Below are 23,982 nucleotides of genomic sequence, written 5' to 3' on the forward strand. Positions count from 1 at the left end.
TAGAGATGAGTCTCGCTGCCCAGGCGGGTCTCGAACCCGCGGGCTCAGGCAATTCACTCACCTCAGCCTCCCAAAGGCACGGGATTACAGGCTGAGCCACCGAGCCCCGTGTTAACTTTTAAAAATAAGGTCTCAAAGGGATTTCCATTTTGTTTTAAAATCTTCTTTTTAGTTTTTTAATGATACTTTCAATTATATTATTTTGGACAACAGATGTTTGTAATAAGTATCAGATGAATTTATTTTGGGATGGGGATCAAATTGTGGTGGCATATTTTAAATGTTAATTACTTAAAGAAATGTTGAAATGAAGAATCCTTTTGTAATCTGAGAATCATTTTACTATTTTTTCAGAATAGTAATTTAAATTTTTACATAAGAGTTTTCCTAAATCAACAAGGAACTAAATGTGCTGCTTTAGATTTACATTAATATAAGCTGATAAAATCAACACAAAAATATTTTGAGATGTATATATATAAATAAATAGCATATATATATATATATACACACACACACAATTCAGATGTGGGGCTATGTTTTTCTAACCTTTTTCTTTTTCATTTTTGACATGAAGTAGGATTATCATATAACTTTATTAATATGGAGCTAATGATACAACCAAGAATTGTTTTACTCTTTTACTAGCAAAATGAGAGTGTATTTTAAAAATAGTCATATAAATGGATATTTAAACTTGGCATCAACCCTAGCATAATTTAATTTGACATATATTTTTTAAATCTCTAAGTGCACTTCAAAACTTGTTCCCTTCTAATTCTTTTTTTATATTGGTGTCAGATATTTTCTTGTCATTCTTGCTTCCTATTATCTCCAGTGGATTGAGGGATATTTATGATGGTGCTTCCATCAGATGTGTAACTTCTGATTACCCTGAGTTATAGATATTTGCCAAATTAAATCAGTCAACATTTTCATGGCATATACTGAACACCGAGTTCTGAACAGAGTTATTACTTGTGTTATAAGTAAACACAAATACGTTTGGAGGTTTGTTGTTTTTTTTAAATTTGTTGTGCAATGAACTAAATATGGTAATAAAGGTAACACTTCAGAAGAATATGTAAAAGCAACCTAGAATTCCGTTAGTCTGTTCTAGTTTTCTAAAGCAGCCATAGCTCATTTCCACAGACCAAGTGACTTAAATAATATTTTTTCTTTTTTTTTTGCCTAGTTCTGGAAGCAATAGGGCAAGATTGAGTTGTTCAAGTTGCTTACTTCTGCCTGAGGTCTCTTACCTTGGCTTATGAATGGCTGTCTTCAAATAGCCTTTTCTTTGTGTGTTTGTGTCCAAATCTCTTCTCCTATGAGACCTGTCAGATGGGCTTACGGTCCATCTTAATGACTTCATTAAAACCTAATTGCCTCTTTAAAGGCCCTGTCTCCAAGTATAGTCACAAGCTGAGGTATTGAGGAGGAGGATTCCAACTTACATATTTTGGGGGACACAGTTCAGCCTTTAATACTCAGTCTAGTCACATTCATCTTGCCCTTGACCATCAATTTTAAAAAATGGGTAAGGGCAACCCCTTGGTTTCCCTCCCACTGTGGCAGCTTTTCTGTCCTCTCAATAAATCCTGCTTTGTAAAAAAAAAAAAAAAAAAAAAAAATAGGGATATAAGGTTGCTATATAAAGGAATATGGGCTGTCAGATTAAAGAGAAATTTTCTGCTGATTCTGTTTATTTTTTTTTTACATTTAATTTTGTATCATTAGGAGCTCGATGATTCTTACTGATTCTTGTAGCTTGGTTTTGCTTCAGTGATACAACCTGGCAGGTTTTTTCTTAAACAAAAACCTGAACTTATTCCAGAAATGAGCATTCATGATCAGTCTATTAGACTTAAGAGGTGGACCCCCCATTTTTACTTTTGACTTGGTTTCCATTCCCAACACTTTATTGAAATAGACTCCTCACGGATTCCCCCTACTTCAGACTAGCTCCAAATTACCCTCCCTTTTGTTGTCAAAGTGATTTTGTTAAATTACAACATTGATCAATTTATTTCACTGAGTGATACTCCGTAACGTTTGGGATTCAGTTCACACACAAGGACCTCCCTCCCTCTTTCCCACCCTTCCTCTCTTCCACCCTCCCTCGCCTCGCTTCCTCCCTTCCTCCCTTCCTTCCTTTCATGGAGGTTTCACTTTATCACCCAGGCTGGAGTGCAGGGGCATGATCATAGCTCACCGCATTCTTGACCTCCTGGGCTCTGGCGATCCTCCTGCCTCATCCTCCTGAGTAGATGGGACTATAGGTGCATGTCACTACACTTGGCTAATTTTTTGATTCTTTTAAAGAGACAAAGTCTCATTATGTTACCCAGGCTGGTCTCAAACTCCTGGGCCAAAGCAACTCTCCCACCTCGGCCTCCCAAAGTGCTATAATTACAGATATTAGCCACTGCACCTGGTCGACAAGACTTTTCTTAAATTGGTTTCTCAGTTGTGTGTTGTTGTTTCAATCTTTATCTGTTTCTGCTCTACTTCAGTCCTCTTTATCATCATATAAATCCTTCCAACTCCAACACTATATGTGCATCTTTGAATTTGTGACACACTTCTGTGCCTCAAAAGTTTTGCTGAATGCTATTTCCCTCTACAACTTCTTCATCTAGCTTACTTGTTTGTTCATAACATTCAAAATTTTGAGAACCGTTTCATACAAGTGTAGATACATGTTGAAAGTTAATGGAGATAAGAATGTGCTACAGAAAATCTGGAAGCTAGATAATTTTGTGGAACAAAATTGCAGCTGTATGATGTACTCCAGCATGAGGGGAGATGAAATATCTATCTAGAAATTTCTGAAATTTTATGAGGGATATAGTCAGTAGTTATTTGGAGTCTTCTTTTCCAGGTCTTACCAATATTTCTCTCTTAGAATGTTGAAAAAATGTTGAAATTTTAATATTGAATGTTTAGATCTTCCAAGAATCAGAGTGGAATTGAAAGTCTTATGGGATTGTACAATCTCTAGTTGCTTGACATTCAAGAGAGATCATTGTTTTTCAGTTATCGTGGAACATTTATCCAACGTCTACACTAATTATTTTGGTTATATCTAAATTTCCTCTACCCTTCTTGTGATCCTGTTATGATCCAAGCACATAATTCATCTACAGATCACATTATTCAATCCAATGGAATTGAACAGGACAGCTTCTTAGAGCCTGCTTTTTTTTTTTTTTTAATCATTCTCTAGAATCAACTGCTGTGCTGTACAGTTCAGTGCATGCTCACATTAGGATTTGACATCTACCAAGTGCTGGTTGGCTTCACACAGAACAAGTAGTTAAAACAGACATTTCATAACCTTTGCAATGGTACATTAATACATGACCTTAAGACAATAGACTAATTTTATGTATAATACTTTTTCAATAAATGTGATTATTTACACACACACATAAGTGAAGTTTGTTTTCACTTGGGTATTTCATAGAAAGTTGTGTAATTACATTCATAGCAGAAAGTAGCCAGGCCTTTACACACACACACACATACACACACACACACACACACACACACTCACAAACCAAAGTAAAAACAACACAAAAAACTGTTAGCAAATGACTATATATTTTTTTAATTTTGAAAGAAAGGTATGCTATTATTTTTATACTTGGTATTGATAAAAATGTAGTATTCTTTGCAATATGCATATGACATTTAGAAAAACTTCATCTGTAACCGAGGATTCACAGCTGTAGATCACAAAGTAATTGCACCAATTCTACCTTAATCTTAGCTTTGTGGATCATTAGAAGAAGAGGATGACTTTTTTATGCCCTGTGTGCTACAGATGGCAGTTTTACTCCATCACTTCACCTTTTTTTAGCTGGGGAAATTTTTATGACACTATTGAATCTAAATATTTACTGTTCATTCAATCTGTCACAATGCTTTTGTTATCTACAGACTGTCTCACACATGTCATGCGATTAACATAAAACACTGTAAAATGCCTTTTGGGGAAAATAGTATTGTAGGTTTTCTATTGAATTTTTCAGTTTCTTTCCAGTAGTATATTTTATGTCTAACTATTAAACACCTTAAATAAGAATTTATGGTTGAAAAGTTGGCAGGATTCCATTTAATGAAGTCAGGGGCTGTAAATCAAATAGTAAGTACTTAGGAAACCAGTATTATTCTGAAAAAAATGCTATATATATATTTAAAATATATATATAAGATATATATATAAGATATATGTGTGTGTGTGTGTGTGTGTGTGTGTGTGTGTGTGTGTGTGTGTGGAGAGAGACACACACACACAACTTTTTGTATATTAGTCACAGCTTTACTCATTATAATTCCTGTACAATTAAGTATATAATTCTAGAAACTTTTAGTCTTGGAGAGGACCTTAGTTATGATCCATCAATGGATTCATTTTACAAATGATAAATTAGATTATATGAGGCACAATTTCATGAAGTTAATGGCAAAGTGGGGAGAAGATTTAGGAAGCAGAGTTGTTTTTTTTAATTGAAACCCTCAATCCATTACTCAATGCAATTCTGTACTCAGTGTACTTAATGGTGTCTCATTAATCTAAAAAAATTAGAATGAAGAATTGTGTATTCTTTGTTATTTTTTATTATTCATTTATAAAAATATAAATGTGACTACTTAGTGTTCTAAATTGATCAGCTACTGTTTGAGAAATACCATTAATATATTTAAGAACTTTTATTCATTTTTTCTGAGTCTGCTTAAAATCAGTAGGTATTAGACAATATTAAAGATTCTCCTATTTACAAAAAAAAGTTGAAAAAAAAAACTCAGAAATAACCTAGTTTTCTTGATCAGTTATTTATATTGCTTCATGACAGATGAAAATAAATATTTTCAGGCTGGAAATAATAATAATAGTTGTGACTATTATAAACCATATAGTTTTCTGGATGAATATTTTCTGCTTTTGCTCCATTACATGTTTCACTGAAAATTAAAGTGCTTTTTAATTTGGGTGTTATCTGAACATATGAGCACGTTACATGTACTTTTCACGTATTTTACGAGTACATGAATGAATTAATAAATAAAATAACTAAATAATGAATTATGTAACAATATCTGAGAGATTAGTGGAGATATTTCTGAATTCACCAAAATGATCACAAGGATGACTAAATGTTCTTATTCACATGTGTAATTTTTATTGGAAGATGTGTGTTTTTGAGTTTTAAATATTGCTTATTTTTTCTGGTAATAATGAGTCATTCTTGATGAATATTATTAGTAGGTAGTTGGCAATGGTAATTTAAATGTCAGAGTATCAAAAATGGGACTGAGGGAACACTAAATTGAAAATGGTTTAAAATAAGGTGTCCAAAAGGGGCTTTGAAAAGTTCTAACATTATTCTGGTGATCTAGAAGACTTGTGTGCCTGCCCAGGTAAAATCTGGTAAAGTCACTATTTCACATATGGCTGCTTTTGAGGTTCTGCACACTTCTGCAGAAGTGAGAACTAAGACAGATTTGTAAACTGTAGGAGACTTGAAGGTGTGCTCTAAGACACACATACAGCCTTTTGGGATACTAACTGGTTCAAGATATTTAAGGAAATATCTGTCTAATCATTTACTGGTCACAAACTTAACCATGTAGAGACCTCAGTGGCCACTGGCAACAGAGAATATTGACTTGCTGAAGTACTCCAGGGAAACTGCTAAATACAAGCAGAAACAACTGCTACAAAGAAAAGCAGTCGGCTTGGGGGGCAGGGAGAATACAATCTGATTTCAGAGTTGTTAGTTAAAATGTTCAACTTACAACAAAAACCTTTCAACAATGTGAGGCAGTCAAAGAAACAGGAAATTATGTACCATACAAGTTTAAAAAAACAAAAAAAACAAGCAGTAGGAACTGTTAGGTAAATCCTGTGTCTGAGGTAGCACAGACATTGGATTTACCTAACAGACATTACAACAATAATTATGAATATGTTCAGAAAACTAAAGAAGGCTATGATTAAAGAACTGAAGGAAAGTAAGATAATGATGTCTTACCAATTAGAGAATAGCAATAACGATGGAAATTATGAAAAAACAAATAGAAGTACTATAGTAATGCAATGTAAATTGACTAGAGATACTCAACGGAGGTTTAGTTATTTGAGCTGATAGAAGAATCAGTGTCTTTGAAGGTAGACTAATTGAAATTAGTATAATAAGAAGAAAGACAACATGAAGAAAAAAGTTGACAGAGCCTCAGAACCTGTAGGACACCATCAAACATACCAACATAGTCACAGTAGTAGGCTCAGAAACTGAAAAAAAAAAAAGGGCATTTTTAAAAACAATGGGTGAAAACTTCCCAAAGTTGGTGAAACATGTTAATCTACACATTCAAGACCCTTAACAACTCCAGGTAGCATAAACATGTAGTAATCTACGTCTAGGTATATGATAAACAGTCAAAAGACAGGGGCCAAGAGAATCTTCAAAGCCACAAGAGTGAAGTGACGGATAACATGCAAAGAATCCTCATTTAGATTCACAGTTCATTTATCATCAGATATTGTGAAGGGTGTGAATCAGTAGAGTGACATATTCATAATTATGGGGGAAAGTTTAACCAAAAATCCCATAGCCAGCAAAACTATCTTTCAAAAATAAAAAGGACGGCCAGGCACAGTGGCGCACACCTGGGTGATCAGCTATTGGAAATCCTAAAGCAGGAGGATGGCGTGAGCTCAGGAGTTCGAGAACAGCCTGAGCAACCTAGCAAAACCCTATCTTAAAAAATAAAGAGAAATTAAGACATTCCTGGATTTAAAAAAAATTATTAATAGAGCTGTATTTCAAGAAATGTATGAAGTCTTTTAAGTTAAACCCAAAGAACATAAAGGTATCTAGTATAGCTAAATATAAAGACAGTATAATTTTTTTGTTTATAATGCTTTTCTTCTCTTATCTGATTTAAAATAAAATTACATAAAGCAATAATTATAAAACTGGGTTAATGGGTTTATAGTATATAAAGATGTAATTTGTATAACAATAATAGCACAAGACAGGGAGAAGGAAATAGAGCTACTAAGAACACATTTTTGAATACGATTGAGATGAAGTTGGTATGAATTTGAATAAGATTGTTATAAATCAAGATGATAATTACAATTCTGAGCATAGCCACTAAAAAAAAATCCTCGAAGAATATAGTGAGATAAGTACACTTGTAAATATCTGTTTAACAGTGCAAAGTTGATATTAATTTGAATAAGATTGTTATAAATTAAGATGGTAATTACAATTCTGAACATAGCCATTAAAAAAAAATCCTCAAAGAATACAGTAAGTGAGATAAGATAAATAAGTACACTTGTAAATATCTGTTTAACACAGAAGAAGGCAGTAATGGAAGAATAGTGTAACAAAAAAGGTATAAAACTTATAAAACAAATAGCCAAATAACTAATAAATGGAAACAACTTAAATATCTAGACTGGTAAATAAAATACAACATGTCCATATAATGAAATTTTACTTGACAAGAGAAATGAAATACTACTACCTGGTACAACACGGATTAACCTTGAAAACATGATAAATGAAAGCCAGTTACAAAAGTCACATGTTGTATGGCGGCATTTATGTGAAATGTCCAATTGTTTTCAGAGACGGAAAAGGAGGGGTTGGGAATGACTGCCACTGGTTACAGAATTTCCTTTAGGAGTGATGAAACATTTATGAAATTAGATTTTGGTGTTGGTTGGACAATGTAAACGTACGCACTGTATTTTAAACTTTAACGGAATAACATTTATATGTGAACTACATCTCAATAAAACTACTGTTTTTTTTTAAAGGGAAAATATAGGAGTAGAATATAGATTTTTGAATCATAGTAGTAAATGCCAATTCTAAGAGTAGGGATATAATATTTTTTTAAACATAAGGAAGAAAAATGCAAATAAATAAAAAAGTATGTAAATAATTTATACCTCAAGTAGTAACCACAGTGTTTAATAAGAGACTTACTGCTAGAATTAAATAACGTATACTCCTTTCTTGGCACTTCTCACACAATTTTGCTTATATCTTTTCAAGTTATGATTTTTATTTCACCTTTGATTACAGTTTTAAATTTTTTTAACCATGAGATTGTACTCTCTAGAGAAGAGAGTTTACCTCAGATTTATACTCTTCCACCCACAGTGCTATATTCAATATTTTGTGTATAATTATTTCTCAATAAACATTTGTTAATGAACACAGGAGCACTGTGGTATAAATGTAGCATGAATTCTTTTCTAGGTCGCAAATTTAGAGATTTTTGTAATTTAATGTATATATTTTCTTTGGTTCTTGAATAACTCCTGTTTATAAGATGCAGAGAAAGCTGGAATGATTTTAAATGATACAAAATGTAATAAGGAGTTCTATAATTCAGACTCGTGTGCTCTCACTTATGAGGACTTGAATCTCCAAGTTAAATTTTTATCAGCCCAGATATTCTTCTGGTCCTAGGTATAATTCTGATGTAAGCTGCGGTCATGACCCACAGATTTATATCATACTAGCTTCATGTTGAAGTAGATCCAGCTTGAAGTAGTCACATTACTTCAAGAGCAGAATATTTGAATTTTTCTTTTGTTTACACAGTTTCCAAAAGCTCCTGAAATGAAAACTCTTTAGATAATCTTCTTACTAAATATTTCTAATATTTTTGAAATTTTAAAAATCTCATTTGTTATTGGGAATAGTGCTGCAATAAACACAAGTAAGCAGGTATCTTTCTTGTAGAATGATTTGTGTTCCTCCTGAAAGATTCCCAGAAGGAGGATTGCTGGGTCAAATGGAAGGTCGATTTTTAGATCTTTTAGGAATTGCCGCACAGAGGCTGTACTAGCTTACACTAGTTTATACTTCCGCCAACTGTGTAGAAGTGTTGCCTCTTCTCCTCATCCTCTCCAGCATCTGGTGTTTTCTGAGTTATTGGTGAAGGTCTTCTGGGTTTGTCAGTAGAGAGAGGGTCACTGCTGGGGAAGGGGGGACACATAACACAATAAAGTTACCTGATCCCAAACCAGGCGAAGTGAGGTCCAATGGGAGGCCCACACTTCACCTGTACAATGATCACTTATATACCTAACCCTGAATTGTATTTTACAGCTTTAAAATAAAAAAGCTAATTAATTAAATAAAAAAGAAAAAGATCATAGATTTTTGGATAAGTGATTTTTAATGTATGTTTAGGCACTTCTTTTTTCTTAATAAATATGCACCAAACCCTTGCTTTTAAATATTTAGTTTGATTTTTCTGGTGTCCGAGTTTCTCATTTTTCTTCATAGATGGGGATTTCTTTCAATAATGATTTCTCTAACATAGCACAATAGCCAGATCTGTATGTTTACTTAAAAAAAATATATTATACAAGTTTGCTTAACAATAGCAATTCAGTTTAAGTTAATTGAGCTTTTTAGTTATTTAGTATTAGAATTACGTTGCTCTAAATATTTACAGTTTTTAAGATATATTGACTTTTAAAAATCAGCCTTTTACATTTTATTTGTCCTCTACTGTGCGAGATTAACTATGAATGCAGCAAAATTAAGTTTTAACAAATGGATGCATACAGTATAGATTTTCTGAACCAGAAAACAATGTAGAATAACAGTTTAAGATTTACAGCTGATGTGTAAAATAGGTGTGTGTTTCTTCCTCAGCTTATGACTTATGTTGCTTCTTCAGATATTTAAAAATAAGCCACGTTGTAAATCTTGTTCTAGGTATGTGTGAATTTGACTATCTGACGACATCCACGTCTATTTCTCTGCAGGGGGACATCCAGCAGTTTTTGATCACAGGGGACCCGAAGGCAGCATACGACTACTGTGAGCATTATAGTCCAGACTGTGACTCTTCAGCACCCAAGGCTGCTCAGGCTCAAGAACCTGAGATAGACGAGGTAAAGGGCGCACAGCCAGGGCCTGTCTGCAGATTTCAGTGATATGGACATAGCATTGCCGGTTTTGGATAGATATCTATTTATTTAATTTCATCTAAACTATACTTTGTATTTAATAGTCTTATTATTTCTAAGAAGAAGTGATACAAAAGTATTTGGCGTATTTTCCCCCTATTGCTTAGGCATTTTGTTTCATAAATTTATTAGAAGTAGAGATACCCCCTTGTATACCGTGCATATGAGCAAATTCCATTCTTTGGAAAGGCGCAAAAAAGAAAAATTCTAAGTTATATTTCTCCTCTTAGCATTTAAATAATTAATGCAAACTCAAGAGTGAATGACTTGACATTTTCCTCGGCCTTTGGCAATTCATGCAGAGGAGTAAGTGATAGGACTCTCTTACAGTTTTTCAGGCTGTGTTGAATAATTAGAGGGGTTTTTCCCACCATTTCTCATAGGGAAGTTAAAAAGCAGGTGAACTGGAATGGATTCAGTTTTTAGTTGGGAATGAAACTTTTTTTGAATTTTTTTTTTCTTAAGACTTCAAATAGTAAAAGGGGGTAGAAGTTTGAAAACATCAGGACTGTATAAAAATAAATCAAAGTAATGTTCTTCTTTTCTAATACACTGTTAGATGCCATCATTTGAGTTTAATTATTTTTAAAGGGTTAAGGTGTTATGTTTTATTTTACTGCTATTTCTGCATGTACATTCAGGTTGGATTTTTCCATTTAAATGCTAGGGATATGTTTTTTGACACTACTTTTTAAGGTATAATAGTGAATTGTGTTGCACTGATTTTTCCATGACTTAATATTAGTTTTTTTGTTTTTTTAAAACAGGGTAAAGTCTTAAGAAGCTATCAGGAAGGCAGATATAAGAGTGCAAAGAGAAATTACTTGGATAATTTACTTGCCTGTTTCACAGTTCTCAAATGCCTTATTATTTTTATTCCCTCATGATTCACTAAATATATTTTCTGTGGATTCTGTATTCCCTCTGATGATAGATAAAGTAACTCTGAGGCTTAGTGTTTTTACATCTGAGAGGTTATGTTGATGACATAATGTTAGAATTTATAGCATTTATTAGACGTGTCCAAGATTGATGAGATTTATTTTGTACCTTTTTGAAGAAAAGACAAGGCTTATTCTTTTTAGCAACAAATGTGGTTTCACTATTTGGAAGAAGGAAGGATATGCATTCTTAATACAACACCTTGAGATGCTTTTGCCCCAGATTTTAACGTTATTATGCCAGGCAAGTTGAGTTATTTTAAATCAAGATAGTTTGTATCTCTCTTCATAAGTTCATTTAAAAGTGAACTTGCCTTTTACTATTTTCGTTGTTGATATGTATATTTAACATACTGTTGAGATGTCAAACTTGCTTTTACCAGAAGCATTTGATGAAGAAAACAGCACACGGCATGACAATCTGGTAGGGTAAGGCAGTAATAGATAAAATTCGTTACCAATTTCTGTATTGAATGAGTCACAATGAAAAGTTTCATTTTATTTTTTAAGAAAGAATCAATTCTTACCTTTTTCTCCACGACTGACTGTAAATTATATTGATATTTCAATAATAAGATAAACAATTTATACTAATATAAAAAACTGGTTAATCAAATTAGTAAGCAGTCATTATATTAATTTTGCACTCTATTCACTAATATGTCATTATATTACAAAATGCATTTCATAATCTTCATGTGTTCTACCTGTACAAAGAAAAAAAGCAATGTTATTTGCCAGTGAGCAAATAACTTAAAGTACAACATGGAATATCAGCCATTCGTGTTATATTTTATGTTGTTTAATTTTCCACTAATATATTGTGGCATTGCATATTTATTATTCCAATTTGGATTAATAAATATGTCAATTTATTTTATAAATTGACCCTAGTGTGCTTTTTCCAACTTATAATTTTGTCTTTTTAGTATCCTCTAAGTAACATATCCTAATATATTCTTCAGATTCAAATAGTTATGTGCTTGACACAACATTATATCATCACCATAGAGAGAGACAGATGTATAATTTAGACAATTTTAAATTTAGTGATAACGTCATCAAATTTTAGATCTATTTGAACTTACAAAAACTAATTTAAATAGATGACTAGCTAATATTGAAATAATGAGTGAAGTTTTTTTATCAGGTTAAATGATCTTCCTCTTTTATAATAAAAATTAGATGTTTAATCTATGTATGATTCCTCCTTAACGTATCATACATACCATAATACCTTATATATTGTAGGCAATGGATATTCTTTTTTATAAAGAATGAAACAGGACATTGAAGCAAAAGAAATACATTTTTATAAAAGAATTTTAACAATAACTTTCAAAAATTTATTACCTTATTCATGGTTTCACTTAATATTGAGGACATATGCTGGTTCTCATAGATGCACAGGTTTTTAGTGATGTCACCATTTTTCAGACAAGTTAAGTTAAAAAACAAAGATTTTATGACATTTTCAGAAGAAGATCCTTTCTCCTCACCTGTCCTAATTTCTGCTAGAATACTCACAGATCAAAATTGAAATTATTCCACGACTGCATGTCTTTTTGGATATATTTGTCTGATTAACTACAACTAGTTATTTCTTCTCTTCTTGCCTGAAGTCATCAAAATTCCATAGTGAGAAGGCAGAATCATCTCCAAAAATAGGTTGTAAGGCTTCCTGGAGACCAGCATGCCCTATGTTTACTCAATACCACCAAAAGGGGGAGTCTGTGATTCTTTACTTTGCCTCCAGACTAAGCCTTAAGAGAAAGACGTTCTTTGGTGTGTATGGAGGTGAGCGTGTTCTTTTCTCTCTGTTTCACAATCAGTCTAGTTGATCATCAACTGGAAAGAGTCAAGCAAAAGAGAGGTTTATGAAGGTTAGAAGAGGTTTTCTCCTACAAGGGAAAAACATGATATAAAGTTAATTGGCTATTTTTGTACAGGTCTCTCTCTCTATATTCCTGAACAGCAGACTTCAGTAGAAATGAAAAAAAAAAAAAAATTGTCCATGTTTAAAACTGGTTGATTATGCATATTTTTAAATTTTTTAATTTATTATAGATATGCTTGATTCTGAAAGTCTGCTTAATTTTAAAACTAAAACATAAGAAAAACTGGCAAGTCTTTTTTCCATGTTTTACTGCAAGTTGGAAGCTGACAGTTATAGAATCCAATATTTCTTATTTCAACGTGGATGACTATAACTGCTGAAAAATTAGATAATATTTAATCTCTATTAATGTCTATTTAATATATAGCTAAATTTTGCATTTACTTGTTTTATTACTTAATTGATATTATTAATTATTCTCATATTACACTTTCTAGAAATCACTGACATTTTATCTAACTTGCAAAGGTATGAGACAACAAAAATACTTAAATGGTATATACATACCTTTTTCTATTTTATCAAATTCTATATAAATTATCATAAAAAGAAAACTGTTGAATTGTTTCAAATATGTATTCATTGATAATGAAGCTATTACCAGAAGGGTAAAATTATAAATCTGTGTATTAATTTTGTCAAATTGGAGTGTTCATAATTATAAAGAACACTAAAGGTGTGTCTAGGCTTATATTTCAATATGATCTTAACCTGAAACATCAAGAAAAGTTCACTTGGATTGGGGATATTTCATCAGGGACCAGATGTACAATATTACCAGAGGATCCGTTTTGCACTTGTCTCATTCTGTATCTTTGTGAAATTTGGATTCACCTGCATTGCTGCAACTGCTAGAGCTTATTAGAGGGTACTGTGGTCACAGTTTTCTACAAGATTTGTATCCAGCAGTTATTTTGCTGTCAGATTCAAAAGGATTGGTTAAAATGCAAAGAGAAGTCGAGTAGGTACACAATTGGAATTGTATCAAATACAGTAATTAGAGAATTACACATATGTTGCCTCATCCTCTATATGTATATATTTTAGCTTATTGAATTTACTGCTCATAAAGACACTTAGCTTTGGAGTTAAACACATTATTTTCTTCATAATTCAACATGTATAGTTGTTTATTATGTCCCTTGATTAAGAAACATACCACTCCCTAAATTCTTTTAATGCAGAATAATCTCGTATAAAATACTATTTTTCAATGTGAATTCAGTTTAAGTTGTTTAAGATATCTAAAGCAGTATTTTCAAAGGTTAATGTATTAATTATAAGCATATCTAATTTTGAACATTTAATGCCTCACAAATATTTTGTGCTCATTTTGATCTTAGGAAGGTCCATAGAACATCTAAGATTTCTGAATGAATTTTAGATTTTATTTTTCCAATGGTTTTAGTATTTCAAATGGAATATATGCTTATTTCATGTTCTCTGCATTCCCTTTCCCTCCTCCCCTCTTTACCACCTCACAATAGATAAGCATGAAAGTCCTTTTGTACTTAGGAAGGCTACTCTCCATATTTTTATTTTTAAATATTAAATTTACTTTTCTTAAAAAATACCATTACAAACACCGTAAACTCTTCAAGAGAAACATTGCATAGTGAATTTTACCAATCAAAATAAACATATATATTTGACATCTATATCCAAGTACATAATTGCTATGTTTGAATTAACAATCGATAATTAAAAGTTTGAATTATTATTCAAAACTTTTACTTTTTTCATGATCCTAACCACTATTCTGCTATTGGGAAATGTGCTTTATCACTCCTATGTTACTATACTCTGAATAAGACAGTTTAATACTTCTGTGCAATACAAAATAACTTTTAAATGACAGTATTTCCTTGTGTCTTAACATTTACTCTAAGTAAAAGTTAAGATGATTCTTGCTTTAACAGTATGTTGCCACTAACAGGATTGCCTGGTATTTTTTCCTTTGCGATGTAGTATGCACCTGAGGATATAATCGAATATGACTATGAGTATGGGGAAGCAGAATATAAAGAGGCTGAAAGTGTAACAGAGGGACCCCCTGTAACTGAAGAGACAGTAGCGCAGACGGAGGTAAAGACACAGCAGCGCCTTGTGTGTGGTGTCTTGCTGTTTGTCGTCCTGTGGTTCCTTGTGTTGACGATTCCTCAAACTTCTCACATACCTTATATTCATCTTGTTTCTCTGAACCAATAACTGTGATTTTCATTTGACAGCAGCAGTCTGGAAGAGTGATGCCCATGTCCCTTTTGCTTATCCTTCCTTTCAACCATGCTCTTTGCTTTCCTTCTCACTTTATTTATGTTTTCCATTCCATCTTTCACCACATTTTGCAGAAAAAGAAATCCAATTTCAAAAAGAAGACGAGGACAGTGGCCACTAACTCAAAGGAAAAGTCCAAAAAGTTTACACCCCCCAAACCTGAAAAATTTCCATCCAAGAAGAAGAAAAGTTATCAAGCATCAGCAAAAGCCAAACTAGGGGTAAAGGTAGCAAAGACAAAGCAATCAAGATCTATCCTAGATAAGCTGGAAGATCTCTGATGATGAGCCATAATCTTAACCCCACTAGATAAATACTCACTTGGCTAATAATATCACCCAATTGAATCATGATTTCCACATATTTTGGATTACCTTACTTGTTTACTAATTGTTTTGTTTTTTTTTTTGCTGATTTTATTTTATTAGGCAAATATTGTTGATGATTTTCAAGAATACAACTATGGAACAATGGAAAGTTACCAGACAGAATCTCCTAGGCGTGTATCAGGATTGAATGAGGTAAAATATGCACATGGTATTACAACACATTCTAACTTTTCAAATGTGCAGTATCATTTGATATATCTCACTCTGGAAGAATCTGTAATCTCTCAAACATCTGACATTTTTATTGTTTTACTAAGGTTAAAAAAACATAACATTGGTTCACCATTACTGAAAATGATTCATTTGAAGTTAATGTCATTTCAGGTTTTGCATGACTTTGCTTCATGCAAATTGATCATACTGAATTGGCAACTCTTATTTTCTTGATCGTTCGTGGAATTGAGCAAGCTTTTCAACATGTTGTGACTCAGGGTATTCACAACATGATTCTTCTGTGAGAAGAATCTCTAAAGTGAAAATTGTATCATCAAATGATACAATTAGAATGTTATTTCATATGACAAATAATCATTCATTTTTATGATGGCAAGCATTTTGGGAAAATGTAGTCTTAGTAGATAAGACTATAAATAAGCATACATTAGTAACTGATAACTATTTACATTTTCAAACTTGTCAGAAATATGATGCTAATTATTGTTAATATATCTTAATCTATCCATTATTTTCTAGTGTTTAGGTACATTTAGTTAAAATTTAAGCACAAAATAAGTACATATAAGTTAAAAGTCATTTTAACTACATATAGTTAAAAGTCAATCTTAGGCTGGACGTAGTGGCTCATGCCTATAATCGTAGCACTTTGGGAGGCCAGGATAAGAGAATTGCCTGAACCCACGGGTTTGAGACTAGCCTGGGCAACTTGGTGAGACCTCATCTCTATAAGTATTCAAAAAATTACTAGTTCACACCAGTAGTTCCAGCTGCTTGGAAGGCTGAGGCAGAAAGATCGCCTGAGCCCAGCAGGTTGAGGCTGCAGTGGCCATAAGCATGCCCTGCATTCTAGCCTGGGTTACAGAGTGACACTCTAACTCAAAAAACAAAAAAACAGAAAAATCAATCTTTCTGACTTTCATATGGTGCAGGCATTCTGATCATGAAAAAAAATCAGTATACAATTCAGTTTAATTTTCTAAATATCTGACATACATTTCGTTATAATTTTATCAAAAAAATCAGGGCTATGTGAGTAATTTAGTTATTAGAAAATTTATATAAAATGTGTCCCAATTAGATAAATTAACTCAGTCATCTTTTGCAAACAAGTATGGAATTTAGAATAATAAAAATTTAGGATAAAAATGGATTTCAATTTTCTTTTAGTCCAAATTAATATTTTCCAAAAAAATCTTGATTCAAGATGTTTATTACTTACACAAATTCATCCAGGTTTTTAATTTAGAGCTATGATCATAGTAATATTTTGATCCTAGATAATATGAAACTTCTACTAACAGTATATACTTCTCATCTGAGTCCAAAAAAATATGGTTTTTGGACATTTTATTTTAGTTAAAAATTACTAAGTTCATCATTCATCCACATATTTTACTCACATGATTGTGTAATACCATTATTCAAAATTACTGTTTCATTTAGATTCACCATATCACAAAAAGTTACTTAAAGTGGAAATTTTAAAAGAAGTATGATAAATTATTTAATTTAAATCTCATAGTCATAATAAGGCAAAATATTCACTTAATAATTATAATAAAGATTTATTTTACTAATGAATAATTATGAGAAAAATAGTATTTTATCAGATTTCTTTTCTATACATTTGAGGAAGTATTATTGATATAATTTTTACTTTTAAGTTAATTTATTACTTAATATTTATGAGATTGTAGAGTGATATTTTATGCCATGTTGCCTTAAATTCTGAGAATTATAATTTATAATTTATTTGCTTTGAAAATTTTTTTGGTGTAATATTTTTTTCCTACATATGAAATACTCTTCAAATCATTGCAATGGTAAATCTCAATTTATACTGGCATGATTGCATCATTATTTATGGGTTCAGAATCCAACTTACATGGCTTATCCTTGTGGCAAGTATATCATAATATTCTGTGAGATTTAACAATTAGGCAAAGCTTTAATTAGATGCATATTTTATTGTTCAAATCTTAAGCCATAAATTAAATATCAAATTGACTAACAAGTTTTTTTGTTTTTTTTTTCCCAATGGAACGATCAAATACACATGCTGACTGCATGTGAGTATTTGCAGTTTATTGGGGGAAAGTGCTTTGAAAGAAATATCACTTTGTACATACCAGCATACAAATATATTTCTTTCAAGGATATTGAAGGACTACCTTTCCAGGCCTTCAGAGGTGCTTGAGTAGTAATGAAATCGCTTCCGATCACATGCCAGCAAACTGTAATTGCAGATGCTTACTTTGCTTTACTAACAATAACTTCATGTTCTCCAATTCTTTGAAACTCAAATTATTAGCCAAATCCAGTTGAAGAAATATTCACTGAAGAATATCTAACTGGAGAGGATTATGATTCACAGAGGAAAAATCCCGAGGATACATTATATGAAAACAAAGAAATAGACGGCAGGGACTCTGATCTTCTGGTAGATGGAGATTTAGGCGAATATGATTTTTATGAATATAAGGATTATGAAGACAAACCAACAAGTCCCCCTAATGAGGAGTTTGGTCCAGGTGTACCAGCAGAAACTGATATTACAGAAACAAGCGTAAGTTGACATTACGCTCTGTGTTGCTGTGTGTCTTAATTTGGGAATGTTTTTGTGTTTATATATATTCATATTCATCTTGATGTCTTCTCAGATTTAAAATATAGGTTGGGTTCTTATATAAATGATGAATCCTTTCCACTACTTGAACACCTTGATATATTCTCCTACATAGAATCTTAAGCAGTTGTCGCTCTTTGAATGTCACTGGAATCTTCATTTGAAAGTATAATCTTGAATTGCATAAAAAATTTCTTACCATTGATTAACATATAGTCATTATTATTCTGAGTAGCAATTCTAATTTCTGTTTTTTAAATTATCTCATTAAGTGAAATTTGATAATACTTCTGTCTGGGAATAATAATTGAAGTCTACAGATGTTTTTGACATCTGTTTTTAAGAAGCAATTGTTCAATCTCCTCTTATGATTCAGTATTAATATTTATGAAGCTGTTTAAAAATTTTTGCTCTATTTAAACCTTTACTAGGTTTTTCTTTAAAAAGCACATTTTAATAGATTTTTTTTTCAAATGTGTTTAGAATTTTAAATTCCTTTTTTTCCAAAAATGGAAATAGCCTTATTTATTTGGAGACATTTAGGCTGTTTTGAACTTTTGATTCAACAGATAAATGGCCATGGTGTATATGGAGAAAAAGGACAGAAAGGCGAGCCAGCTGTGGTTGAGCCTGTAAGTACCGGTATATATGCACTTGAAAGATTGGTAAAATTGTTTAATTTATATTATGAGCCAGAATAAATTATTATATGTAATTATGTATATGTATGTGCATATACATATTACCATCAACAATCATGATGTCCAAATGTTTATAATTTGCCACAAATAAGTTTTTAAGTAGAATTTCAGTAAACCAAAACATTGTAGAAATACAGAATTTCAGAATTTGGGAGTAGCTGAAATTTGTCTTGTCTAATTCTCTCATTTTAAAAATAAGGAACCTGAGATCTAAAAGGCTTAAGTAATTTTCCTGAGTTTTGTCAACGAGAAATAACAGGATTTTAGTTTTCTGGTTTCTAATCCAATTTTTTTTCTGTTCTTTATGATGACATTATTAGAAATGTATTATTTGACATAGATCCTTATTTGTTCATATCCAAATTCTATCATGCAATAATATGTTTTTTAAAAAATTTACTTCCTTATTACCCATGGGGGGAACTCTAATTCACTTCAAAAGTGGTTCTATAAAAGTTATATTAGTGTAATTACTACTCATGATATTGGTAAGGAACAAATTCTTACCAGGAAGCAATTTTTCTATTGTTTCCTACTAATCAGCAACTTGGGAAACGAATATGTTAGAATTAAAGGTTGTATAAATAACTGCCTCAGGAGGCCAACATGGAAATCATTTCAGAAATCTCAAGGATGTAAGCATTTTTTAAAAGGAAGAGAAAAGGTAAATATAGAAAAGGTGCAGCTTAAAGGACCTTGTTGACCATCTACTCCTTGAACTCCAAAATCGTGTTATATGCCCACCAAACACTTTAAAAAAAAGTTTTTCCAGAATGAATTGACCCTTATAAAAATTTACAAACATCATTTTAAATGATATAATTTTCAGCAGTCCATTCAGTAGAATCCTAAACTTTTTAGACAAGGTTCTTACCCTCAAATAGTACTCTATGCTTTTGCTTATTGAGAACTTGCCTCCTATTTATTCATGTCTTTTACCTGGCATTTTCTCCCATTTCCCTGAATTAAAGTGTGTAGATGCCACCTCCATTCATTCATTCACACAGCAAATATTGATTAAGTGCCTGCTCTGTGCTAGGCATTATTTTGGGTATTAGGGAGAAGTTGGTAGACTGTCTTGTCCGTACCCTTATTGGGAGCATATGACATGTTCTCCTTTGTAGTACTACTTTTCTAAATATTTATTTCTTCTCCAGTTAGTTCACAGATTTTCTTAGGACAGAGACTATGTCTTTTATCATAGTGAATATATTTCCTTTCCTATGCAAAAATGTTTGTAATTGATTTAAATCGTTGGAATAGACAATTCATTTTTAAAAATGCAATTTTGTAGTACTTTCTTATAGTCATGTAATTAAGAGGTTAGGACTTAGGTTACCTTGGTAAAGATTTTCTGTCTTTTTTAAAATTATAGGGGATGCTTGTTGAAGGACCACCGGGGCCCGCAGGACCTGCAGTATGTAAATGTTTGAAGATTATTTTTGTCTTTATTTTTTTATAATCGGATAGAAAACTTGTAGTATATTATCAAATTTATATATTTTAGACTAATCCGAATATGAATTATAGAGGCAAATATTTACTCGGAGGAGCTGGTAGCCTTGAACTGTCTTCTAATTTGTCGATCCTGGTTATATTCTTTTGAGTGCCCTGGACCTAAGTTTTGTTTCAAACATTTTTCTTGCTTAAATATCTCTGTATCTATCTTCTAACTTCATTTTCATATTTCTACTGAAAATTATAAAAGTAAAGAAAAGCCATCCTCATTTTTATGACAGTTGAAGTTATGTCTTAATGAATGGAAATTGAGAATCCTAAGTAAACTGTAGCTTCCTTATCTGGATTTCTCCATGAAGTCATTTTCAGACTCCATTGTGGTTTCCTGATAAGACAGGTGTAACTCAGTGTGTTTATTCCAAGGTGATGTACTGTTCAAGCCTTGTAAGAAATCTTCCATGTTTTGAGGAATTCATTGTATTCTTGTCATCTGAAATAATGTACGATGTTGATGCCTTTAAATACTTTTACCCACAAAATAAAATATATAAGTGCCTCCAAGCTAAATGATTTCTATACTTCCACCTTGAGTATCACATTTTTAAAATCTAGTTTTATGAGTAACCATTTCTGCAGTAAGAACTAGGAACCAACTTCTTCTTCGGGGACTTTACAATGGCAGGTTCTCTTTTCCTGTTTTTCTTTGGATTGTTTTCCTTCACCTTGAGAGCACCTGAGCTAGCAATAAAGTAATTTCTATATGTTGCCTATTCATAAGAAGATAAATCAGGAAATTGTTGAGGAGACAAGTGTATATTTATGAAATATAAATGAGTTATCTTTGATTTTAGTAGGGTGAAATGGCTGAATACTAAGGAGATGAAGACTGACTCAGATTATGGTGTTTCTCTATAGGGTCTGATGGGTCCTCCCGGTCTACAAGGCCCCACTGGACCCCCTGGTGACCCTGGCGATAGGGTAAGTGAAGCGATATCTCTTTACAGATGCATGTCACAGGCTAAAGTGTTAAAATATATTCTACAAATTCAATATATTATCCTTCCTGCAGGTGGAAGGGGTGGGGGAAATAAGTCTATGAATTCAACATTTTAGTTAACTTTTTAAACTATTATTTGAAAGTGAGAGTAAGGAATGCATTTATCTGTGGTGTAACTGGGAGGCAAACATGTATTTTCCACATTGATATGAACTCTTTACATTTGATTCCAGTCTTCAAATCTGAATTCCAACCATATGTTCCAGACATTCCCATTGGCATTTAGGTGGATGCTGATAGAATGAGTTAATAAGCCTAAATTCTACTTTGGTAATCAAGACCCAGGTTACATGGTGAAATATATTATTTGTGTTAAGTGTCTCTAAACTCTTCTTGTAAAATCCCTTTGCCTTTTTTTCTCATCCTTGAGTAGCCAGTTGCTTTATGCTTTTATTTTTTCCTTTTGTTCTTTTAAAAATAGTTGGCCAGAGATGCAAGTGGCTTTTTTAATATATATATTTATAATTTAAAGAAGGCAAAACTTCTTTTTAACTTAAACTTAAGAAAGCAATATTTTAAATATTTCAGAAATTCTGGTCTGAGTGAGAGCTATTTAAGGTCAGAGGGCATAAGCAGTGTATTTTTTGCTTAAAATGAGACTTACAAGGTGAGTTTTTTTTTAAATTAGGTCTATTTATTAACTCCAGTTCAATGGAGAAATTTATTTGAATCAGTCGCTAAAACTCACCATATTTTCTTAAGACCCTTTTGGATTCTATAATTTATTGACTTTCAAACTCTACTTCTAGTAACAAATTCATATCTTAACATCGTGCCTTAAAAATATAGATATATAAAATGTAGGAATACTTTATGAAAGGGAAATTATATCTATCAAGCTAGGTTTGCTAGGGCTGAAAATAGTGACTTATTTGTAGAGGCGATTATTTGGACTTTAAGGGCTCTTTAAAGTCTGTAGAGAACCTATTGAAATAATATTTTATAATCCTGCCAGTCTAGAATCAATGTTAGCTCTTTTCTAAGAGTTAACTTTCTCTATAGAAATTTTTCGTTGGAAAAGACTTGCTGTATATACTTTTTTATCGCATGGGTAGTTTGAGTTGTATCTTTTTGTGCCTAGTTATTGATTAATTTTAGAATTTACTCCTTACTCCACCAACCATGCCTTGGCTGTGTAGAAATACATGATCTTATATTGAAAGCCTATGGACATAAACCCAAAATGCAGGAGTCACAGACTCATGCACAGATGAGATGTATTTAATTCTCTACAATCACATTCATATCTTGGCTTTCCAGATATCACAGACACACATAAACTTCTTTGCACACATACATACACTGAATTCATCTCATCAATAAACATTCAGAATAAATTAGTGATTATCTGTGATTAGCGTGTTAAAATTAGCAATTGTCTGTCTCTATAAAGTATTTACCTTAAAGAAAGTATCTAGTTAAGCATTTATTAAAAACTAACTATTAAAGAATATTTAAATATACCTTATACTCATTAATTCAATTTTAAATGAAACTTTTATTTACTTAAATTCTGTTTTTTATCTAACTGTGAGAACCAAACTTTAATTACTTGATTTTCTCACATTGATTCTCCCAAAAATATATATGAACTCTTCCTCTTACACAGTTTGAGGCTGCAAATAAATTCTGAACAAAATTTATATCTTAATTAGATTATACCTTAATAACCAAGCATTAATAAAATTATCTAAAATTAGTGCCATGAAATACTATCCTTTCAAGGTATACTTACTAAAAAGAGATTAAATAAGGTGGGGAGGACAAATGAAAATTAGATTATATTAGTATAAGTTACTCTACTTATAAATTGTATCATTTGTCTTATTTATTTTGATTATTTTACCATCTTCCTAGGGCCCTCCAGGACGTCCTGGCTTACCAGGAGCTGATGGTCTACCTGGTCCTCCTGGTACTATGTTGATGTTACCGGTATGTTTTTTTAATGTGTTGAAGACCACTTGATATCTTGTCATCTTGTTTCTAAAAAATATTGTTGAAACATATTGCAGGGAAGTCAGCTTGAAACCATTCTGTGAGGTAGAGAAACTTGAAATCAAGTAACCCTTGGAAATTAAGGAAAATTCCATTAAACAAAAGTTTGGTGAATGTCAACTTCTTCATTAGAACTGAGGGTTAATTATTTGATTATACTTTTGGCAACAAAGTTTTTCTAAATATTTCCAACATGGTTTATTCTAGGTTGGATAAAAACATAGTATTTGCCATTATGTAGACTATAGTTAAATCTTTTGAAAGAAGGTATATGATATATAGATACAGATTTATAGATAGAGCATTGTTCACAAAGTATCAGCTTCACCATATATTCCTTTGTAAAGTTTTTGTTGTCCTGATGCTCTGCACAAAATAATAAAATTGTATTTGACTTATCAGTTCAAGTGAAATAAAATTTCAGAAAATAATTACTTAGATTGAAAAAT

General features: G+C 31.9%; 1 protein-coding gene across 1 annotated transcript in view; it reads left to right on the top strand.

The window, feature by feature from the left end:
• Nucleotides 1–23,982, top strand: part of COL11A1 (collagen type XI alpha 1 chain) — a gene marked incomplete at its 3' end in the record, with an annotated part of 207,355 nt that overhangs the window by 68,794 nt on the left and 114,579 nt on the right. The window contains exons 5-12 of the mRNA XM_008074045.1: nt 9,815–9,943; nt 14,825–14,941; nt 15,559–15,651; nt 18,008–18,262; nt 18,892–18,954; nt 20,399–20,440; nt 21,397–21,459; nt 23,396–23,470. Coding sequence (XP_008072236.1) covers nt 9,815–9,943; nt 14,825–14,941; nt 15,559–15,651; nt 18,008–18,262; nt 18,892–18,954; nt 20,399–20,440; nt 21,397–21,459; nt 23,396–23,470 — 837 coding nt within the window. The remainder of the gene's footprint in view (nt 1–9,814; nt 9,944–14,824; nt 14,942–15,558; nt 15,652–18,007; nt 18,263–18,891; nt 18,955–20,398; nt 20,441–21,396; nt 21,460–23,395; nt 23,471–23,982) is intronic.

Source organism: Carlito syrichta, unplaced genomic scaffold, assembly GCF_000164805.1.
Source record: "Carlito syrichta isolate Samal-C Ts95f unplaced genomic scaffold, Tarsius_syrichta-2.0.1 Scaffold316282, whole genome shotgun sequence".
Taxonomy (NCBI): Eukaryota; Metazoa; Chordata; class Mammalia; order Primates; family Tarsiidae; genus Carlito; species Carlito syrichta.